Genomic DNA, 19,963 nt, shown 5'->3' on the forward strand with positions numbered 1-19,963 from the left:
GAATGGACCTCTGGAACGGATTAAGTACTTAACCCGAGGTACCACTGCATTTGTATATGTGCTGCTTATTTTAGGGCACCTAGCATATTTTTATATTGCTTTATTTATATTTTATACTGCTTTATGCATGTATTTTATATGGCTATTTATTTTATATCGCTTTTATATAAAGCAATATTTTGTGGGACACACCTTTTCTGCTGCATTTATACCGTTCTATTTCATTTGGAACGGTTTTGTTTCGCAAATAATTGTAGCGGTTTTGTCTCTTTTTACAACTGTGGATTGTAGTCTGCCCTTGGACCTTATGGGGAAGAGTAGTCCAACAAGCTCTGTGGACTTAAGGTTGAAGAACACTGCTCTAGATCATATTGCTTCCTTGCCTTCTTGCTTGAACATCGCCATGAGTTTCCTACCAGACCTCTCACATCTCTGCATATTCCCAGAGTTAAAATCATGCCGACAAAGTGAAGTTTGCAACAACAAAAAAAAGCTTTATTGATTCTTAAGCAAAAGTGCCATCATTTTATTAGGCAGTCAAAGTAAACTTGATAACAGGTTGAGCAACCTTGAACTGTGAAGCCAGGGAATACGCCATACCAAGGAATTTTGCCCGAGAGCTTAAATGCGAAGTTTCTCCCAGAAGCAGTATAGGGAGGGGTTCATTTTGCTTCAGGCATCTTTTAAGCCTCACTAGAAGAGGAAATTGTGAAGAAGGCAATGTGAGTGTATTTATGCTTCAGTGAGAATCTTCCCAATTCTTCCCACAGCACTGTAGAATTTTATTTAACACGTAACGGCTCAATTTGCAATGACTTTGCTCTCTGAGTGTAATTAATCAATTACCCCTGGTTTTACAACCTGCTTATTGCTACCAGATGCTATTTTTTTCTGTCTGTAGGGAATAACTGCCTGCCTGCCATCCAGCCTGCTCTCTGGGGAAAGGACTACATGGCAGGAGCAGCCTTGTCCTCCTGGCCTGGACACTGTTACCTTCTCTGCTCCTGGATTTGATCTGGGATGGAAGGATGCTTCCAGGGAGAGCTGCTCTTTTTAAAAGACAAGAACTTAGAAAACTCCAAGACCTGTAACTCGAAGAGTTGAGTCTGCGTTTGAGTTTTCCATCCTTCCTCTTATTCCTGGTTTCACCCCTTTTGTGCCATGACCTTTTAGACTGCAAGTCTGCAGGCAGGGATTTAATAACCAATTTTTGAAAACTGCTCTGAGTGTCTTTTTAGTTAATGAGCAACTTTCTATGGCCTTACTTCTGCTAAAAGACTGATACTGATGCATTGGAAAGATAATACAGCGGTCCCTTAGTTGCCGAACGGCTTAGTTGTCGAACAAATGGGCTCCCAAATGCTGCAAACCCAGAAGTGAGTGTTCTGGTTTGCGAACATTTTTCAGAAGCCAAACATCCGACACAGCTTCTGCTTAAGTGCAGGAAGCTCTTGCAGCCAACCGGAAGCCGCGCCTTGGTTTATGAACAGTTTCAGAAGTCGAACAGACTCCCGGAACAGATTAAGTTCGAGAACCAAGGTACCAGTGTACCATGCTCCTCTTTGAATGAAGAAGAGTTTGGATTTGATATCCTGCTTTATCACTACCCTAAGAAGTCTCAAAGCGGCTCACAATCTCCTTTCCCTTCCTTCCCCACAACAAACACCCTGTGAGGTGAGTGAGGCCGCGAGACTTCAGAGAAGTGTGACTAGGCTAAGGTCACCCAGCAGCTGCATGTGGAGGAGCGGGGAATCAAACCCGGTTCACCAGATTACGAATCTACCGCTCTTAACCACTACACCACACTGGCTCATGAAGGATAGAAGATATGACCACACTTGCAACATGCAAATGGATTGCTTTTAGGCATAGAGTATGTATGAATATATACAATGATATTTGAAATCCATTTATTAAAAAAGCAAAATGACTTCTTAATAGGTATATATACTTGTTAGAATAATTGCAACACTTACATGTCCTCTTTGGTCAAAGACCTTTCTCAGAGCCACTCACTTAGCACAGAATTCCTCCTCCTTCCAGACAGCAATGACCTCAGACAAGCTCCTTGCTACCTTCCCACTGGGCAGCTTCAGGTCATCAGCGCGATTTCCATTGAAGTTCCCACAGGAGGCACAGAGCTTTGCTGCCAGGCTTTTACAGACTTGCATCTTCATTTCCCCACGAGGTCCGAGCAGAATTTTTACTTCAGAGGCCAAATGAATAGTTATCCCGTCTTGAGAGAGGCTCACGTGGGCATCTTCAGAGACCTTTGCTGGGAGCGTAATTTTGCGCCCATTAGCCTGAAGTGCAGAAAAGGAGGGAGAAAGGTTTTCGGTTAATGGGTGGAGCAGGGGAGGGAAACCTTTTCAGTCTGAGGGCCAGAATCCCTTATGGGGGGGCACATGCCAGTGGTGGGTGGTAAAAGGTACCCCTGCCCGTATGGGCCAGTCTTGCCAGACTCTAGGGTTGTGCGCTCATCTCACTCTATAGGCCAGGAGCCAGCGCTGTCTGCAGACACTTCCGGGTCACGTAGCCAGCGTGACAAGCTGCATCTGGTGAGCCAGTGCAGCACACGGAACGCCGTTTACCTTCCCGCTGGTAAGCGGTCCCTATTTATCTGCTTGCACCCGGAGGTGCTTTCGAACTGCTAGGTTGGCAGGCGCTGGGACTGAACGACGGGAGCTCACCCCGCCGCGGGGATTCGAACCGCTGACCATGCGATCGGCAAGTCCTAGGCGCTGAGGTTTTACCACAGCACCACCCGCGTCCCTGTGGTGGGTGGGACCAGAGGCAAAAGAGCCGAGGCAATGAATGGCTGCACACTTATCTTTGTATAAAAGGTAAAGGGACCCCTGACCATTAGGTCCAGTCGTGACTGACTCTGGGGTTGCGGTGCTCATCTCGCTTTACTGGCCGAGGGAGCGGGCATACAGCTTCCGGGTCATGTGGCCAGCACGGAAACACCGTTTACCTTCCCGCCAGAGCGGTACCTATTTATCTACTTGCACTTTGACGTGCTTTCGAACTGCTAGGTTGGCAGGAGCAGGGACCGAGCAACAGGAGCTCACCCCATCACGGGGATTCGAACCACCAACCTTCTGATTGACAAGTCCTAGGCTCTGTGGTTTAACCCACAGCGTAGGCTATAATTATGTTAATTATGGTTTTTTATATGTTGGAAGCAGTCCAGAGTAGCTTGGGCAACTCAGTCAGTCAGACAGGGTACAGTGGTGCCTCGCAAGACGAAATTAATCCGTTCCGCGAGTCTCTTCCTCTTGCGGTTTTCTTCGTCTTGCGAAGCACGGCTATTAGCGGCTTAGCGGCTATTAACGGCTTGGCGGCTTTAAGAAAAAGGAAACAAACTCGCAAGAACTCGCAAGACGTTTTGTCTTGCAAAGCAAGCCCATAGGGAAATTCGTCTTGCGGAACGACTCAAAAAACGGAAAACTCTTTCGTCTTGCGCGTTTTTCGTCTTGCGAGGCATTCGTCTTGCGAGGTACCACTGTATAAATAATAAAAGGATTATGATGATGATTGAATATGATGTCCCTTCTCTATTATCCATCTAGGCAACCAATATGCATTATTCCTGCTGAAGGGCTATGATAAGAGGTGTGGCCAAGGAAGGGGGAATGACCCAGGAAGAGTCCCATGGGCCAGATAGAGAGGACTGGGTGGCCTCAGTTTACCCTCCCGTGCTTTGGGTCAATGTGGTGATCTTTGGATGCTGCTCAACTACAATTCCCAGCAACTCTCACCTTGGCCAGGATGGCTAGTTGCTTAAAGAAGCCTGTTGCTCTGTTGGTGAAAGCCTTGCAAGGCATTGCACTTGGGCAGCACACATTAAAGCAGAAAGTATTTGGCTGACGTCTACTCAGGTTAGATCCACTGAAATGAATGGACCTAAGTTAGTCCTGTCCATTGTGCGTGACTAACATTGGACGCAAACCAGGATCCTGCACCGGGAACTTACCCATGCCTCCTTGTTCGGCTTTACAGTGAGAAACAGGCATTTGAAAAATACATGTATCGTTGTCACCGCTGGCAAATCCCAGCCGTTGTGTTTGTCGACAACTGCCACGATCTTGAACCAAGACGGGTCACTGCCATTGCAAAGGGTTGCAACCTCGTAAGCCCCTAGATATAGAATTTTCCCAGAGACACCGTCAAAGGAAGTCAAGTGTGCTCCAGGGATGACGGCACACTCTCCATTCTGCCTTATGCAACCACGCACACCGTTATGGAGGGCACAGATTTCTCCTTGCTGGCAACTGTTTTCTGCACAAACCAGTTGGCCTGATGGGTGGCAGGTGCATTTTTTCAAGCAGTCTTCTGAGACAATATTCTCTCCAGCCTGTAAGATTTACAGCCCAAGAGAAAGGGAGGGGAGAAAAAAGAATTAAAATTTAAATGCAAGTGTTTTAAAATATTATTATTTTTAATTCAACATATACAAGCCTGAGTACTTAGAATTACCTCTATAAAGCTACAATCTAGCACACCAGTGCTGCATAAATGATAAATCGACAGTAAAATGGATATTAAAATAGGTCACATTTTGTACTTTAATATGTTTACTCATACTATTTTCACATGAACTCTACGCCATGCTAATCAATGGATGTGAAACTGACATAGACCAGAAATAGACAGATATATCTATGCCTGTTAACAACAGAGACATTCAATGGGGCAGAGAATAGGGAAGAATCTAATCTGGATTCTTCGAAGGGTCCAGACTTATATGCCATAGCATGCTGCATATAACATTATCAGGATCACACAAAGTCCCAGAAGCCTTTCAGATTTTTCTGGCCCCTTGTCAAACTCCAAAATGGAAGCAAATAACTCCCCCTCCCCAAATACAGTGGGCAGGTCTGGACTCAGTCCATCCATCCTCTCACTAACTCCTTTGTGCTCAACATGTTTGGAGGTGAAACCCTGTTCTTCAGGGGTCAAATAAAGCTGTGGCTATATAGCTCTGTTGGAGCACAGCCTGGACAAGGAATAGAGTGCCCATCTGTCCTCCTTTGCAGTCCTATGTTTGAAGGCATACTCTATTTGAAGGCCTGTTTACTGTCCAATATAAAGAATCATAAAAAGGGAAAACAGGAATTATTGCCCATCAGCAGTTCAGTGCAGATCAGTGGTGTGCCATCAGTGGACTAGGGGGGACTAGGCTAATCTCTTAAATGCTCCCCTGCCACCTCCTTCCTGAGTCCTGGGAAGTTTCTGCCCAGCTTAGGGACGGAGGCACAATGCTCACCTGCACTACGTCTCCCCCCATGTCACCCTCACAAGCTGGCACCTCTGGCCCTAACTGTTCCCCTAAGAAAAAATTCACCACATGCCACTGGTGCAGATCACTTGGTCGCAGCCTCTCCCGCCCTGGCGCAATGTATTGTATTCCTACTTAAATGATACTAATTATTTCAGATGTTAAGTTTTCTTGCGTCCATCATCTCCAAGGATTTTCACACAACCAGTTGCTTATTACAGGTTCCACCTCTTGGCTCCTCAACTCCCCAAGGAGGAAAGTGCTTTTCTTATCAAAGGTTCTCTGCTGTGATGTGCAGGCCTTCTTGGTTACCTTTGTTATAACCTCAAATCTCCCTCGCCACCCATCTCTTTCTCCTTCCCAGCTGTTCCTCTCACATCTGCTTCCCTCAGCCTCCCTCCTTGGCCTCTGCAACAGCCAGCTTTCTCTCGCTGTCCTCCCTCTCTCCTTTAGTACTCTGCCCCATCAGTTTTGCTGGGCCAGAGGCTGCTTCCCTCTATTCTTATTGTATCTCCTTTGCTCCACAATCTTGGCCTTTATCAGCAACTCTTCCTCCTTTTCGTCTGTCTGTGTTTTGCTGCTGCTGTCAGCATCACCAGCTGTCCTTTATGAGGCTGAGGTGGGTGTGAGAAGGTGACAACCACACCTTTGAAATGGTGTGCTCCTTCAAGCCTCTCACTTACAAGCATGCATATACATTCACTTATGTTACTGTTGTGAAAATTTGAGTTCAGCACAAAGCAATGCATGAGTGGCAATCCGAAGGAGGGAAGAGATACTAGCCCTTGCAGACTCACTAAGGGCTCATGTAGACTTCTGCTTGTCCCTTGCCTAGATGTTTTCCACTTGACCTGTGCTTTCCACGTTGTTTTGCCTTTGCCTCACCTCTTCCCCTTGGAAAACCCTTTCTATAATGCTAAATTGGAGCAATCCGCAATCTGCAGAAAACCTAATTGCCATTTGTTCCATGGGTTTTCCTGGTGGAAAGCGGCAGGGCAAAGGGAAGTATGGGTGAGCTCCTAAAGTGGCACACACATACGCACAGACACAACAGTTTCCACAAGTGCTGGACTTACCTTGATGTAGCGCCCGTCATGCACGCAGCCACAGTTCTCCATTGCCACGCACCTGTCACCGTCAAACAGGTAGCCACTGTCACACTGACAACCTTCGAAGCATTTCTTTGAGCATTGGCCCGGAATGGACAAGCTGGTGCAGGTGGAACCACAGATCCTTGTACACAACTCGTAGTGGCTGTTGGGTGGGCAAGTGAGAGCTGAAAAGAAGGAGAGAGAGGACCAGGGGTTATAGGAGGCAGGAACAGTCCAGGCAGGTATAGCTAACCATTCTTAAAATCTGAAGCATTTCATCCATATAGGACACCCCTCCACTCACCGTTCCATCTCTGGCTGCTTTACTGTCCCGTATCAGGGCTTATTTTTAAGGGCAGCAATAAAAGGACATAGGGACTGCATCATCAAAATGAGGGCTGGAGAAGCAGGCCAGATCTTTATTTTCTCCAACCCCACAGGACAACTTTGACAGGTGAGTGGGACCACCTACCTGCCCATCATCTGATGTCATAATGATGTCAGGTGCTTCACACGTGTCAAAGTTGAAAGAGCTTGCAAAGCGCTTTGCCTAGTGTGTCCCAAACACCCAACAATCTGCAAATTGACACAGGACTGGGAATCACACAGTGCTTCCAGCTGGTGGTGGAGCATTTGGAAAGCACTTGCACAAAGCAATTTGTAAGTCCTGTGCTCAGTGCTTCTCAAATGCCAGGCACAATGTGCAAATCTTGCAAAGCTCTTCCAAAGCTCCTGGAAAACCATGACTCAGTTAGCAGTGCCTGCAAAGCCCCTTCTGGCCAAACCTCATTCTTACCAGTGCCACACCTGACATCATAGCTGATATCAGGTCTATGCAGGGCAAGCGGGTGTAGTTTAACCAAAATGGCTTAATAGGCCAAATGGAGCAGTGTGGAGGGTCTCATTTCTCACCCTGATCTAAATGCCAGGCCCTTCAAGTGTCCCTATTTTCCAGGGACAGTCCCGGATTTACAGAAGCCATCCCGGTTTCTGATATGATCCCAGAATGCCTTGCTTTTCTTTAGGACATCCCTATTTTCATCCCTATTCATTGGAGGGAATGGAGTTATGTGACCACCAAGCCAAGGAGATAAGTAACTATACAACCTTTAGAAGACATCTGAAGGCAGCCCTGTATAAGGAAGTTTTTTAAAAGTTTAATGTTTTATTGTGTTTTTATATATGTTGGAAGCCACCTTGAGTGGCTGGGGCAACCCAGTGAGATGGGTGGGGTATAAATAATAAAATTGTTGTTATTATTATTATGGAGCAGGACATCCCTATTTTCATTGGAGAAATGTTGGAGAATATGAAATGCTGATTTAAATGTTGACCATGTTCTCCCATTGTGCTCCTCCCAATGGCATATATCAAAGTGACTGTCTATTCTGTTACAGTGGAGTAGCCAACTGTAACTGCCCTACGGTTGTTTTTGGACTCCAGTTCCCATCAGTCCAAGTCAACATGGTCAATCGCCAGAGTTGTTGGGAGCTGTAGTCCAGCAGCATATGCAGGGCAACATCTTGTCTAATATAGCAGAATGAATATTTTAAGCATCAGTGTGAGTGGGTGGGATAAAAAAGAAGGTGGTACTTCAGGTTACTGAGCAAACTTACGGCAGAAGCTGTTTGTTCTCCAGGCTCCAATTGTAACTCCTGCAGCCTGACATACAGTGACGTAGGCCTGGATGCTCCTACAGAGAGTTTCTCCTGCACCATTGGCTGCACACATGTCATACAGACAGTGGTTGAAGAATTCGGCAGGGTCCACCAAGGAGTGACAGTTCCTGAAGGGGCCGGATTTGGCTTGGATCATTCCGCAGGAACTCTCAGGTCGGTACGGCGCTGTCTTGGCTGCATCACAGACGGGGCATTTATCTCCACAGCCATCGGAGCATCTGACACCATCAATGGGAACCTTCCAAGAGGCCCCAAACTCGATCACATTCTGGGTGCTTTTCCCCGTAGGTAGAGTAAAGTCATCGGTCCTGTTACTGTTGAAATTACCGCATAGGCCAGTGACATGTCCCTGGTAGTTACTGGGGACAGACACCAAGATGTACGAAAAGGTATCAAAAAGGACTTTGAGACCAAAGTCAGACTGGACAATGATATTATTGCCTTCCTGGTTGGCCCAGAGTTTCCCATCCTTTGTCTTCATGGGCAGCGTGTAGAGCTGTCCATCCACCTGCATTAACCACAGAGAAGGTGACCATGTAAGGTGACAGTTTTAAATTACTATTATTTATTATTAAATGGATTTATCAACCACATTTTTGGGGGGGATACCTCCTAACACAGTTTTTGAACTAAGGGTGTCTGCAGGCTGCTACTATTTTGCAAGAGGGATTCAAACACATGCCAGAAATTTAAGTTTGCTTAATTGAAGCAGATTAAAGTACCTTTCTCCCCAGGGCAAGAAATCCACTTTTTTTAAAAATGGACTTTTTTCAGGTAGGAAAGTGAAGGGGAAATCCACTGAAATGTGTGGAATGAGCAAATGTTTAACAGGAAGATGTGTAAATGCCCCTCAAGCAAATTAGGATGAATACTCGGGGACATATGACCTGCCTGAAAACAAATCAGAACAAATGCTCAGTGAAGATCAGACATAGTCTAGCCACCGCACAAGATTGTATGAGAAAATCAGGATGGATGATGCGACTTTGGTGAGGGCACAGCCTGACTCCCTCCTCTGGCAACCTGCACAGAATTTTGCTTAACGGTTGCCATTAATTTGATTTTAATTATTTTTTTATAATGAAATGTTTTTAGAATGTTTGATTATTTGATTGTTTGATTATTTGATTGTTGTTAGCTGCCCTAAGCCCGGCTTCGGCTGGGGAGGGCGGGATATAAATAAAATTTTTTATTATTATTATTATTAATAAGGAGGTCATCTGAAGGAACCCTATATCAACACAATTTCGATGCATAAAGTATGACTATATCAAATATATCAAAGCACAATATCAAAACCCCTTTTAAATGTTTCCTTCAACAAAACCATTAAAAGCGAGCATGAAACATACAATAATAATAATCCAGCAATACTCTAATATTTCAGAGCCAGGCCATACAATACCATTACTACAACCCAAGTCATAATTTGTTAGCTACTAAAGACTACAGTTAAAAGGGAAATCCTTAAGGTCTATTTGAAAGAACTAAGGGATGGAGCTTGCCTGTTCTCACTCAGGATCAAATCCCACAGCTATTGTACAATTGCATGATCACATGTGCAAAATCCATGCAGCCATACCCTCAGTGTCTCCACTTAGCAGGAGCAACAGCTACAGTTTTCCTCTCCTCCCCTTCTCCCCTCCCCATCACACTTGCTTACAGTGTGATGGGGCAGAAATTTGGTCTTCTTTGCATTTGAATGGCGAACTCCTGAATTTGCACCTCCCAAAAACAATACATGAAGTGAAATGCAGCTCCTCTAAGAAATGATCAATTCTCCAGATTTTACAATGCAGTTCTCCAAACAATGCATGTGTACAAAAACGCATATATTTGGGGGAAATGTTCATAAATGTAATTTACTGGCCAGACTAACATATGAAAATACATTCTGTTGGGGAACGTTGCTTGCCAAAATGTACATGTTATTTATTTTATTATTTAAAGAAGTTATAAACCGCTTAATATTTTAAAAATCTTTGAGCAATCGAGACTGCGTATCACTAAAATGTTGATGGATTTCTATTAAGATTTTTTTAATTAAAAAATCACATATTGCTGCAGAAATCCGGAGAACTGAACTTGGGGGAAATGAGAAATGGAGAGAAAACAAAATTAGCAGATTAGTCAATATCTACTGATAGGGAACAGGGCACGGATGGCGCTGTGGGTTAAACCACAGAGCCTAGGACTTGCCGATCAGAAGGTCGGCGGTTCGAATCCCCGTGACGGGGTGAGCTCCCGTTGCTCGGTCCCTGCTCCTGCCAACCTAGCAGTTCAAAAGCACGTCAAAGTGAAAGTAGATAAATAGGTACCACTCCGGCGGGAAGGTAAACGGCGTTTCTGTGCGCTGCTCTGGTTCGCTAGAAGCGGCTTAATCATGCTGGCCACATGACCTGGAAGCTATACGCTGGCTCCCTCGGCCAATAAAGCGAGATGAGCGCTGCAACTCTAAAGTCAGTCACGACTGGACCTAATGGTCAGGGGTCCCTTTACCTTTTTACTGATAGGGAACGGGGGACAATGGGAGAGGAAGTTCTCCCCAGGGCTCCTGAAACTGTAGGTGAACTGTGTCACCATTTCTACCATGAAGAGACAAAACCTGGAACAGGACTTACCTTGAGCTTCCATTTCATCGCCCTCTCAATGACAGCGGTGTATCCATGAAAAGAGACTATAAGTGTCTTGGTCAGTGACCTGTCATTCTCCACCAACACTGAGAAGTTTGCCAGCTGAGAATTCTTTCCTTGCAATTTAGCCAAAGTATAAGTGCAGGTTCCTTGGAAGTTGTAGGCCCGTCCATCAAAAGTTATGTAGTGGGAGCCCAAAGCTAAACTGCATTTCCCGCACCCTACCGCATGGCAGCCTTGGATACCGTCCTTCACCCTACATTTCTCGTGGGGCCCACAGGAGATTTTCTGGCATTTGACAACTCCATTGTCTGCACATTGGCATCGTTCCTGGCAAGAGGAACCAGGGTAGAAAACCTCTCCCTTCTTGTAGTAGTTGCCCTGGTGCTCACAGCCACAACTGCCAACAGGGACACACTGGTCCCCACTCAAGACAAAGCCAGGCTTGCAATAGCATCCTTCCTTGCAGGACGTCACACATCCCTCAGGAGCTGAGAGACCACGGCAAGTGGCAGGGCAGCCGTTTCCGCAGAGCTCGTAGCGAGAGTTGGGTGAGCAGGCAAGGCCTGGAAGAAAGGACAAAAACAGAATGTGGGGAATTTCAAGCTAGCATGTAAGCTATTTTGGCAGACACCTGGTTCTTTGGACACCTGCAGTTGAATAGGTCTGTTGTGCTCTGTTGCAGATTCTGTCTACAGTGACATCTGCTGGTTAGAGCAAATCCTAGTCTGACTAAAAAACAGCTTTCTCATATGGCAAGCTTACGACTTCGTGCATTTAACTTGTGCACATTCAGCTTTATGCTCTTGGCAAATAAGAATAAATAAATGAAATGGGGGGAGGGGGCTGGGGTTCCAGGAAGAATGACTTTGGCAATCCCACACGCCATTAATAATATTTATTTATTTATTTATTTATTTATTTATTTATTTATTATACCCCTCCCATCCAAATGTGTTTTGATTATACACAATTTGACTTTTGGTGCGATCCCCAGAATGTAATCCCTGCATAAGTTGTGGGCTTACTGTATTTCCCATGTTACTGGCGTAGTTGAACAACATGGATGTCTGTCTGTGCAAATACTACTATCATTACTACTATTACTACCTGGCTTTGTTCCGCAACACCTAAAATTGCTGAACAATGTCAAGCACAGATATTAAAGATGTAACACCATTCATAGTGTCTAGATGGATCAGACTAAGATCGATAGTGCTGCCCAGCTGTTCGCTGGGATCAAGACTAAAAATTGGACAGATGTGAACCAGGGGCATGAATGATCAGGGTTGAAATGAAATTGATGTGGAGATCAGTAAATTCAAAACACTTGAAATCTAATGCCAAATTTCTTATATGACCTTTTTAACAGAGTGGATCTTTCAGGTGGATCTGAATTCTTAAGTGGTCTGTACATGCCAGGACATAAATGTTGGCTGACAAGTCCAGAGGATCAAACAAATTAAAAATATTCCAAGTAGTCTTTGAAATCTATACACTATGGGTTGCATCCAACTAAGTTGTACTCAGAGTTTCCCCACTGAAATGAATGGACCTGAGGTAGAATTTCTGATATTTATAGTTAGTCTGCTCTGAGCATGACTCAAGCTAGTACTGAAATAAAAACACTTGGAGAGAGGAGAAATTTTACTTCCAAACCTCAAATTTTACACTTGTCAAGGTTTTGTGCAATTTGTTTTCAGCTCATGCACCTTTACATTTGGCACACAACTCCCTACAGCAAAACATGGTAGGGGTGAAAGGCACTTGGTTTAATCCCTAGTATATCCAGATACAACTAGAAAAGGGCCCCTGTCTGAGATGCTAGAGATGCTCTGACTTGGCATTAGGTTGCTCCTCATATTCCTATGCTGAAGCAGCACCAGGAGGTGATACTTACTGCAGAAATTGTTAGATCTCCATGGTTCAATCACAGCTCCCAGGTCCTGACACGCTGCCACATAAACACCAATGGCATCACACAGAATGCTGTGCCGGCCACGATACTGGCAGACGTCAAAGATGCAATCAGTGAAGTAGGGTGTTGGGTCGATGAGCTGATGGCATTGCCTGAATGGTCCGTCCTTTTTGATGAGGACCCCACAGAATCGGTCACCCTTATAGGGGAGTTTCTGTGCCTCTTCACATGGTGGGCAATTCTCTGCGCAACCTGGTGTACAACCAGGGACCTCTGCCACCTTCCAGCTCTCTGCAAATTGGGATATGCTAGACGTTTGTCTCCCATCCTTCATGATGAAGTCATCATTGGGGTTCAAGTTGTTGTTGCCACAGAGGCCACCAACGGCATTGGCATATGCACTGGGTACAGTGACTCTGGCGTAGCTGTTCCAGTCGAAGGTGACAATCAGGCCAAAATCAGTCTTGATGAAGCCATGAACACCACTGATATAAGCCTTTATCTTGTCTCCTTGGTAGAAAGGCAGGTTCACAAAAATGCCATTAACCTGGAATGTGATGCAAAGGAACCATCACCAGTGCTATAGTAAGTATCCAACATTGGTGAACACCAGTCATCCAAATAAGTAGACACAGTTAAATTAATGAGCATGACTGAATTATATCCATTAATTTCAATGGGTATATTTTGAGTAAAACTATCACCGCTGTCAAAATGCAAGAGCTACTTCAATGAGTGTAAATTGTATTTTGCTGTGGCAGCACCTGCACTTTGAAACCTCCCGCCCCTTGACATCAGGTAGGTAACTTTTCTGTATTTTTTTTTGGTGCTGGTTTAAAACAATTTGGCTTAGGCAAGCTTAGTAAGACGCATAGATGGTGACTTGCTGTAAATTCACTTAAGTCTACTATTAATTTTAAGCATTTTTAAAAGTGTTAATCAGTTGTAGCTAACTGTTCCATTATTTCATGTAAACCACCCAGAGGTTTCATTACAATCAAGTGGTGTGTAACTTCTGTGAAATAAATGAAAAGTTTACAACATTGGCTAGCCCCCACCCCCCACCCTTGGAGCCACAGGCACCATTTAAAAGGATCCTGTAATGATCCAAGGAACCAACACAATGATCCAACTATTGCCCATGTCGGTACCTGGATTCTTTGTGGATACTCCTGGCTCAACATGATGGTTGCATTGTAGACTTTCAGAGTCACCACCTTGGTGTAGGAAACATCTGTGTTGCTGCTCCGGTGGTTGTTCTCCACACTGACAGTGAAAGGCCTGAGAGTCGGGTCCTTAGAAGAGAGCCCAGCCAGCTGGTAGATGCAGGTACCCATGAAGTCAAATTTCTTCCCATCAAAGGTGGTATAGTGAGGGTCCCCAGTTGCTATGCATGTAGCAGAAACACTGGGGTGACAGCCCCGGACACCGTTGACCACAATGCACTGCTCACTGGCTTTGCAGCCAGCTGGTTTGCACACCACGATGCCCAGGGTGGGATCACATGTGCAGCGGGAACCACAGGTCTCATCAGCCCAGAATTCTTCTCTAGGTTTGTAGTAGAGCCCATTGTAGGTGCAGCCACAGCTCCCAACAGGCACACACTTGTCGACGCTGAGGACGTAGCCATCGTTGCACTGGCAGGTTTCCACACATGGCTGTTTGCAGGCAGAGGGAGCCTTGCGGTCGGCGCAGCTGGCAGGGCAGGCATTGCCACAGAACTCATAGTGGCTATTCTGAGGGCACGGCAAGGCTGTAAGGAGGAGAAGAACAGCGGGGGTCTTAAAACTGAGAGAATGCGCTAAAGCTTCACGTTGGCAAAAGCTGATGTAATTAATGTTAGACGTACAGGTACTTTGGAAATTTATGGATGAAACAAAGCTGCTCTTTGGTGTGGTAGAGGGTGCCAGCATAAAATAAGATTCAGCTGTCAGCTTCTGTATATATACATGTTAAACAGAATGGGGAACAAGATGGAACCCTGTGGGACACCACAGGCAACTCCCATGGCACTGAACAGAAGCCTCCCATGACTACTTTCTTGAAATGGCCCCAAAGATAGGAGCAGAAACACCGAAGTACAGTGCCACTAAACCTCCACCTCCCTGAGATGCTGCAGAAGGATCCCAGGGTCAACAGTATGGAAAGCCACTGAGATATCAAAATCAAGGAGAATGAGCAGGATTGCACTCCCTGCATTCAGTGCCATGACCTGGCCTGAAGCCAAACCAGAATGGATCCAAGTAATCAGCTTCCTCCAACATGCATGAAGCTAGACCGCCGCCACCTCCCCAAGCACCTTGCCCAGAAAAGAGATATTTGCTACTGGCTGATAGACATTGTAGAACTTCTGGTACCTCGCCCTTCTCCAGTGTAGCATTAATCACTCCTTGGACCCACCCGGTCAATCCCTTATGGCTTGTTTGAAGAAGCCAAGATGGGCAAGCGCAAAGGAGGCAGGTGGTCGGCTGTGCTTCTTCAAACAGCATGTCCATATCCACAGGCTGCAATAATCTATAGGTCTTACTGAGATGACTAAGTTATTGTGTTTCTGTATAGAGGAAGAGCACTCACCACAGCCAGAGGTTGTCCTCCAATCATATATGGTGGCACCCTCTTTCCTACAGGTTTTAGCATAGGCCTCCAAGGCCTGGCAAAGCATTTTCTTGGTCCCTCCGTTGAGACACACATCATAAATACAACTATCAAAGAAGTCATCTGGATTCACTTTGGCATGGCATTCTCTGAAGGGCCCCCCTGAGGTTTGGCTGATCAGTCCACAGTAATCTTCCTTTCCATACCGCTCCCTCTTGCTCCCATCACATGTTGGGCAATTCCCTTGGCAGTGATCCCAACAAAAGGGGTCTCCGTCTTTGACTTTCCAGCTGCTGGCCCAGCTTTCGATGGAGGAAGCCTTTGTGCCATTGGGGTAGGCCATGTCATCTGCAGGGTTTTGATTGAAGTTTCCACACAGTCCGCAAATAGCCCCATAGTAACTACTGGGGATTGTGATGAGCAGATACCAGTTATAGTCATATGATACTTGGAGGCCGAAATCTGTTTGCAGGATAGCATAGGAACCACTCTGGTACAGCTTGATCTTACCATCTTCAAGGGTCAGTGGCAGGCTGGTAACGATGTCATTTAACTAAAGGCAGAATGGCAAGACAGAACACACACAGGAATTATTGGAGGCTTTTTAGACACCGTGCCATACAATCCCACAAAGCTTTAGGTTGCAGTTCCAACTGCACATACCTGGGACTAAGCCCCATTGAATTCAATATGACTCATATCTGAGTAGATTTGGTTAGAATTGTGTTGTTTGATGTTAAAGTTGTCATTGGGACCAGTAGCTTTATATGCAGTAGCAGCGCTTACCTGACCTCCCATTGCCAGCATCACTGCGGCTTATCAGGAAGGGGAGGGTCAAGGGGTTAGTGAGGCTGCAGAAAGGCAAACACACCAATGGTGCCAATCCAGTGCGCCTGCTGGTGCATTTTCATTGCACTGAGCTTGCTGTGGTCTCAGCCCTCCCATGAAGCCACAGTGACACCAGTGACAGGAGGTTAGGTCAGTGATGCTGCCCCATCACACTGACCAATACTGGATTTAGTATTTAACAGAACAGCCTATTTTCAGAAGAGTTTTGACAACCCCTTTGGGGTTCTTCTTCTTCTGAGATGTCATCTTCTAAGATGACACTCTTCTAGACTATATCTGTAAAAGGTTGGAGTGGGATATTTGACATCAAAGTTGGCTGTTTGTAGGTTGTATTCCTAAAAGAGAGACAGACAGACAGACAGACAGACAGACAGGCAGAGACACACAGACAACAGCTAAACAGAGAAAGAGAAAAGTTCCCTGTATGGAAGGAATTATCCTTCATAATGTAAACCAGGGAACTCTGCCAAATCCAGCCTGGATGTTTTTCTTATTTAATTGGCTTGGTGTTGTGCCTTTGTATTGGACTACATTTGTACTTGCTGGTGGTTGACATCATCCTGATTCATGTTTGCTGAGCTGAGTCACAGCCACCTTCTAGTTCACTGACGTCTCTGTTAGCGATGGCTCATTTCATCCCAAGAGACCATGACTTATTTACATGATCAAACAACATTACGCACAACAAGGCCTTGTTTAAACACAGGCTGGGAAATCTGCAAACATGAGGAACCTGTAGGCCACCCAGATGTTCTTGGACTACAGCTCCCATCAGCCCCAGACAGCATGGCCAATAGTCAAGGAGGATGGGAGTTGTAGTCCAGCAATACTTGGAGGGACACAGGTTGCCTATCCCTGACCTAACCTATTGATTGCAGGTGACTCACAAGGAACTGAGATCTTTGCTAACTACCACTATCCATTGTTCTGCTTCGCATGACCAATTATCTATTTTTGGTAGCTTAAACTGTTCAATGGTCCTTGGGAACATTACTTGGCAAGCCAGACAAGTCAAGTGAACACTTCTGGTTTGGCAGTGCATTCGCATAAGGGGGTCCATAACCAAGCCAACTCCAAAAGTACTAACAGCTGCTCATAATCCAGCTTGAACCCATGAGCTCAAGACAAGGATTCAAGTTTTGTGTGTATTTGTGCACCATTCAGTTTTCACTTTGCAGAATTTATAGCATCATTATTCAGTGTAATGCAAAGTTGTGTGTTGGCGATTACCACATTTTTCTGAATTGTATAGATATCTGAATTATTGACACTGGCCTGCAATCATTGGCCTCTATTCCCCCTCCTTATTGTTTTTGTTCTACATTAGCCCAATATTAAGGGACGCGGGTGGTGCTGTGGGTTAAACTACAGAGCCTAGGGCTTGCCAATCAGAAGGTCAGTGGTTTGAATCCCCGTGACGGAGTGAGCTCCCGTTGCTTGGTCCCTGCTCCTGCCAACCTAGCAATTCGAAAGCACGCCAAAGTGCAAGTAGATAAATAGCTACTGCTCCGGCGGGAAGGTAAATGGCGTTTCAGTGTGCTGCTCTGGTTCACCAGAAGCGGCTTAGTCATGCTGGCCACATGACCCAGAAGCTGTATGCCGCCTCCCTCAGCCAATATAGCGAGATGAGCGCCGCAACCCCAGAGTCATCCGCGACTGGACCTAATGTCCCTTTAACTTTTAGCCCAATATTGGGCTTTCAAAGTGCTGTATATCGGAATGAATTCCATTACACTCAGTGGGGTCATTCCCCCTAACTATTTGACATACCCGGATTCTTCCAGTTTCCTGTTTGTGGATGGAGATCTTGTACCCATAGACGTAGATGTTGGTCAGACGCACATAGGACACAGCCTGGTTGCCCCTGTTGTCATTCTTCTCATCGATAGTGAAAGGCACCAGCGTAGCATCGTTCCCACAGTACTTGGCAATAGTGTAAGAGCAGGTGCCCATGAAATCAAACTTCAAGGTGTCAAAGGTGTGATAGTGTGGGTCCCCCCAGCCCCAGCAGCTTCCTGAGAAGTCTGGGATACATTTGGCTTGGCTGTTCTCAATCCTGCATGTTTCCTTTTCTCGGCACTTCAGGGATTTACATGGATCTGAAAAGGAAGGAGGAAATATGAGAAAGTGCTAAATGCTATTTAGGGATGGCAACTATCAGTGGAGAGGCGGAGCTAAGTTTTAGGCATGGCGAAAGACAACAGGACATCTTCTTGCCAGTATATCTGTGCCATGAACAACGTTCAGGGCTGATGTAAATTGTAGTTCAACAACATCTGGAGGGCCACAGGTTGCCCATCACTCTCTTGAACGAATCTTTCCTTACCCTTATTTACACATCTCAAGAAGCCATCTATGGTTTCACAGTTCTCGTTTGCTGCACAGCTATGGGCTTCGCAGATAACCCCCTGGCCTGGGATGCAACGGCAGCTCTCCTGGCATACATTTTGCAGAACCTTTTCGTTGGGCTGATGGGAAATTTGGAAAAAAAATAAAATGTAGTAGTGATAGAATATGGGTAGAATCAAATCTACAAATGTAGGTGTGTATTGCTAATAGTATCCACTAGGGCTGTACAAAGACCATCCACAGAATGGGAAGAACTGCCCTGTGTGTCCCCAGGGGCCAACCAGGTGTCCTCTGGTGTCAGGGACTGGAATGAAGAGACGGAGGAGTGGTGGAAATCGCCTCCCCCATCTCCTGTAGCTGACAGGGGAGAGAGAGACAGTACTGAATTACAGCCAAGCTATGAGGGAGATAACAAAGCACAGACTGGTGAGCAGTCAAGCTGTATGGAGTAAGGAGAAGTAAGGGGGGAGATAGAGCAGCCAGCGAACACTTCAATAGACAGCATAGAGGACCCTCCGCCCCCTAAAATGCGACGGTCGTTAAGGGTACAAGAGCAATGTACGCAGAGACCTTTGGCAACAGGAGGCTTCCGTAGGGACCGATGCTGTTGAGGAAGGGGGAAGGAGGAGGAGCCAGAGCGAGCAATTCAATCATGGAGGAAAGATTGGAATGCTTTGTCTGTTACCGCAGTGACTGAATAAATCATAAGTAAAAGCTTCCTTGTTTCCTCCTTGAAACCATCGGGATTGGAGGGAGAGAATTCCTCAGGCCTAACATTCGGCTGCTTTCTTCCTAAGCCCTCCTGGCCATTCACCTCTTTGGAGCTATGTAGGCTACATGACATGTCCTGGCTCTCCTAAACTATCCTGCTGGAGGATTTGATTTGAAAAGGAAGGGAGGTAGATAAGGTTCGGAAAGCCACCTACCTTGTAGTAGCGTCCATTCTTTAAGCACCCACAGTCTTTTGCGGAGACACAGCCAACACCGTTAAAGAAAAAGCCATCATTACACTGGCAGCCCTCAGCACAGGTCTCCGGACATTTCGTAGAGTCTGTGATCTTGGCACAGGAGGTGGCGCAGAGCTGGGTGCAAATCTCATAGTGACTGTTGGCGGGGCAGCGCAGAGCTAAATTGGAATAGAAGAAAAACACTCATCTTAGGCAAAAGGATACCCAGCAATACTTAAGGTGACTGGGAAGCTGGAGAATGAAGTCAGAGAGTGTGACTAGTAAACTACAGAAAACACAACCCTGCTGTGCAGCCTGCGTGAGTGTTTCTGCCTGGCTAGAATTATTATTAATTATAAAAAAAATCTTATATTAATTAATAAATTAATTTTGTGCACTGCCCTGTACCTGCAGGGTGTGCCAAAAGATAAAATCACAATATAAAACACAAAATGCTATAAGGTTTCCTACAAAAGAAAGGCACTTGAGCTGAAAGGTTCTCCCCATCACTGCCTTACACTGCTGGCTCTGGCAGGAACTCATTCCTAGCCCTTCTCAGCACTCTTAGCAAAGGACAGTTGCCAGGGTTTCTTGGGGGAGGTCATGACTATCAAAGTAGCA

At 45.7% G+C, this 19,963-nt stretch overlaps 1 protein-coding gene across 1 annotated transcript in view; it reads right to left on the minus strand.

Moving 5' to 3' along the window:
• Positions 1–480: 480 nt before the first annotated feature.
• LOC308592219 (IgGFc-binding protein-like) overlaps positions 481–19,963 on the minus strand; it is a 38,213-nt gene continuing 18,730 nt past the window's right edge. Inside the window, exons 8-19 of the mRNA XM_081203506.1 lie at positions 19,322–19,521; positions 18,373–18,514; positions 17,817–18,145; positions 15,177–15,750; positions 13,754–14,355; positions 12,585–13,149; positions 10,673–11,250; positions 7,989–8,559; positions 6,358–6,557; positions 3,977–4,357; positions 1,977–2,303; positions 481–693 (exon numbers count right to left, since the gene is read on the minus strand). Coding sequence (XP_081059632.1) covers positions 2,013–2,303; positions 3,977–4,357; positions 6,358–6,557; positions 7,989–8,559; positions 10,673–11,250; positions 12,585–13,149; positions 13,754–14,355; positions 15,177–15,750; positions 17,817–18,145; positions 18,373–18,514; positions 19,322–19,521 — 4,433 coding nt within the window. The 3' untranslated portion in view covers positions 481–693; positions 1,977–2,012. The remainder of the gene's footprint in view (positions 694–1,976; positions 2,304–3,976; positions 4,358–6,357; positions 6,558–7,988; positions 8,560–10,672; positions 11,251–12,584; positions 13,150–13,753; positions 14,356–15,176; positions 15,751–17,816; positions 18,146–18,372; positions 18,515–19,321; positions 19,522–19,963) is intronic.

This window comes from Podarcis bocagei (genome assembly GCF_964188305.1).
Source record: "Podarcis bocagei genome assembly, chromosome: 7".
NCBI classification, from domain to species: Eukaryota; Metazoa; Chordata; class Lepidosauria; order Squamata; family Lacertidae; genus Podarcis; species Podarcis bocagei.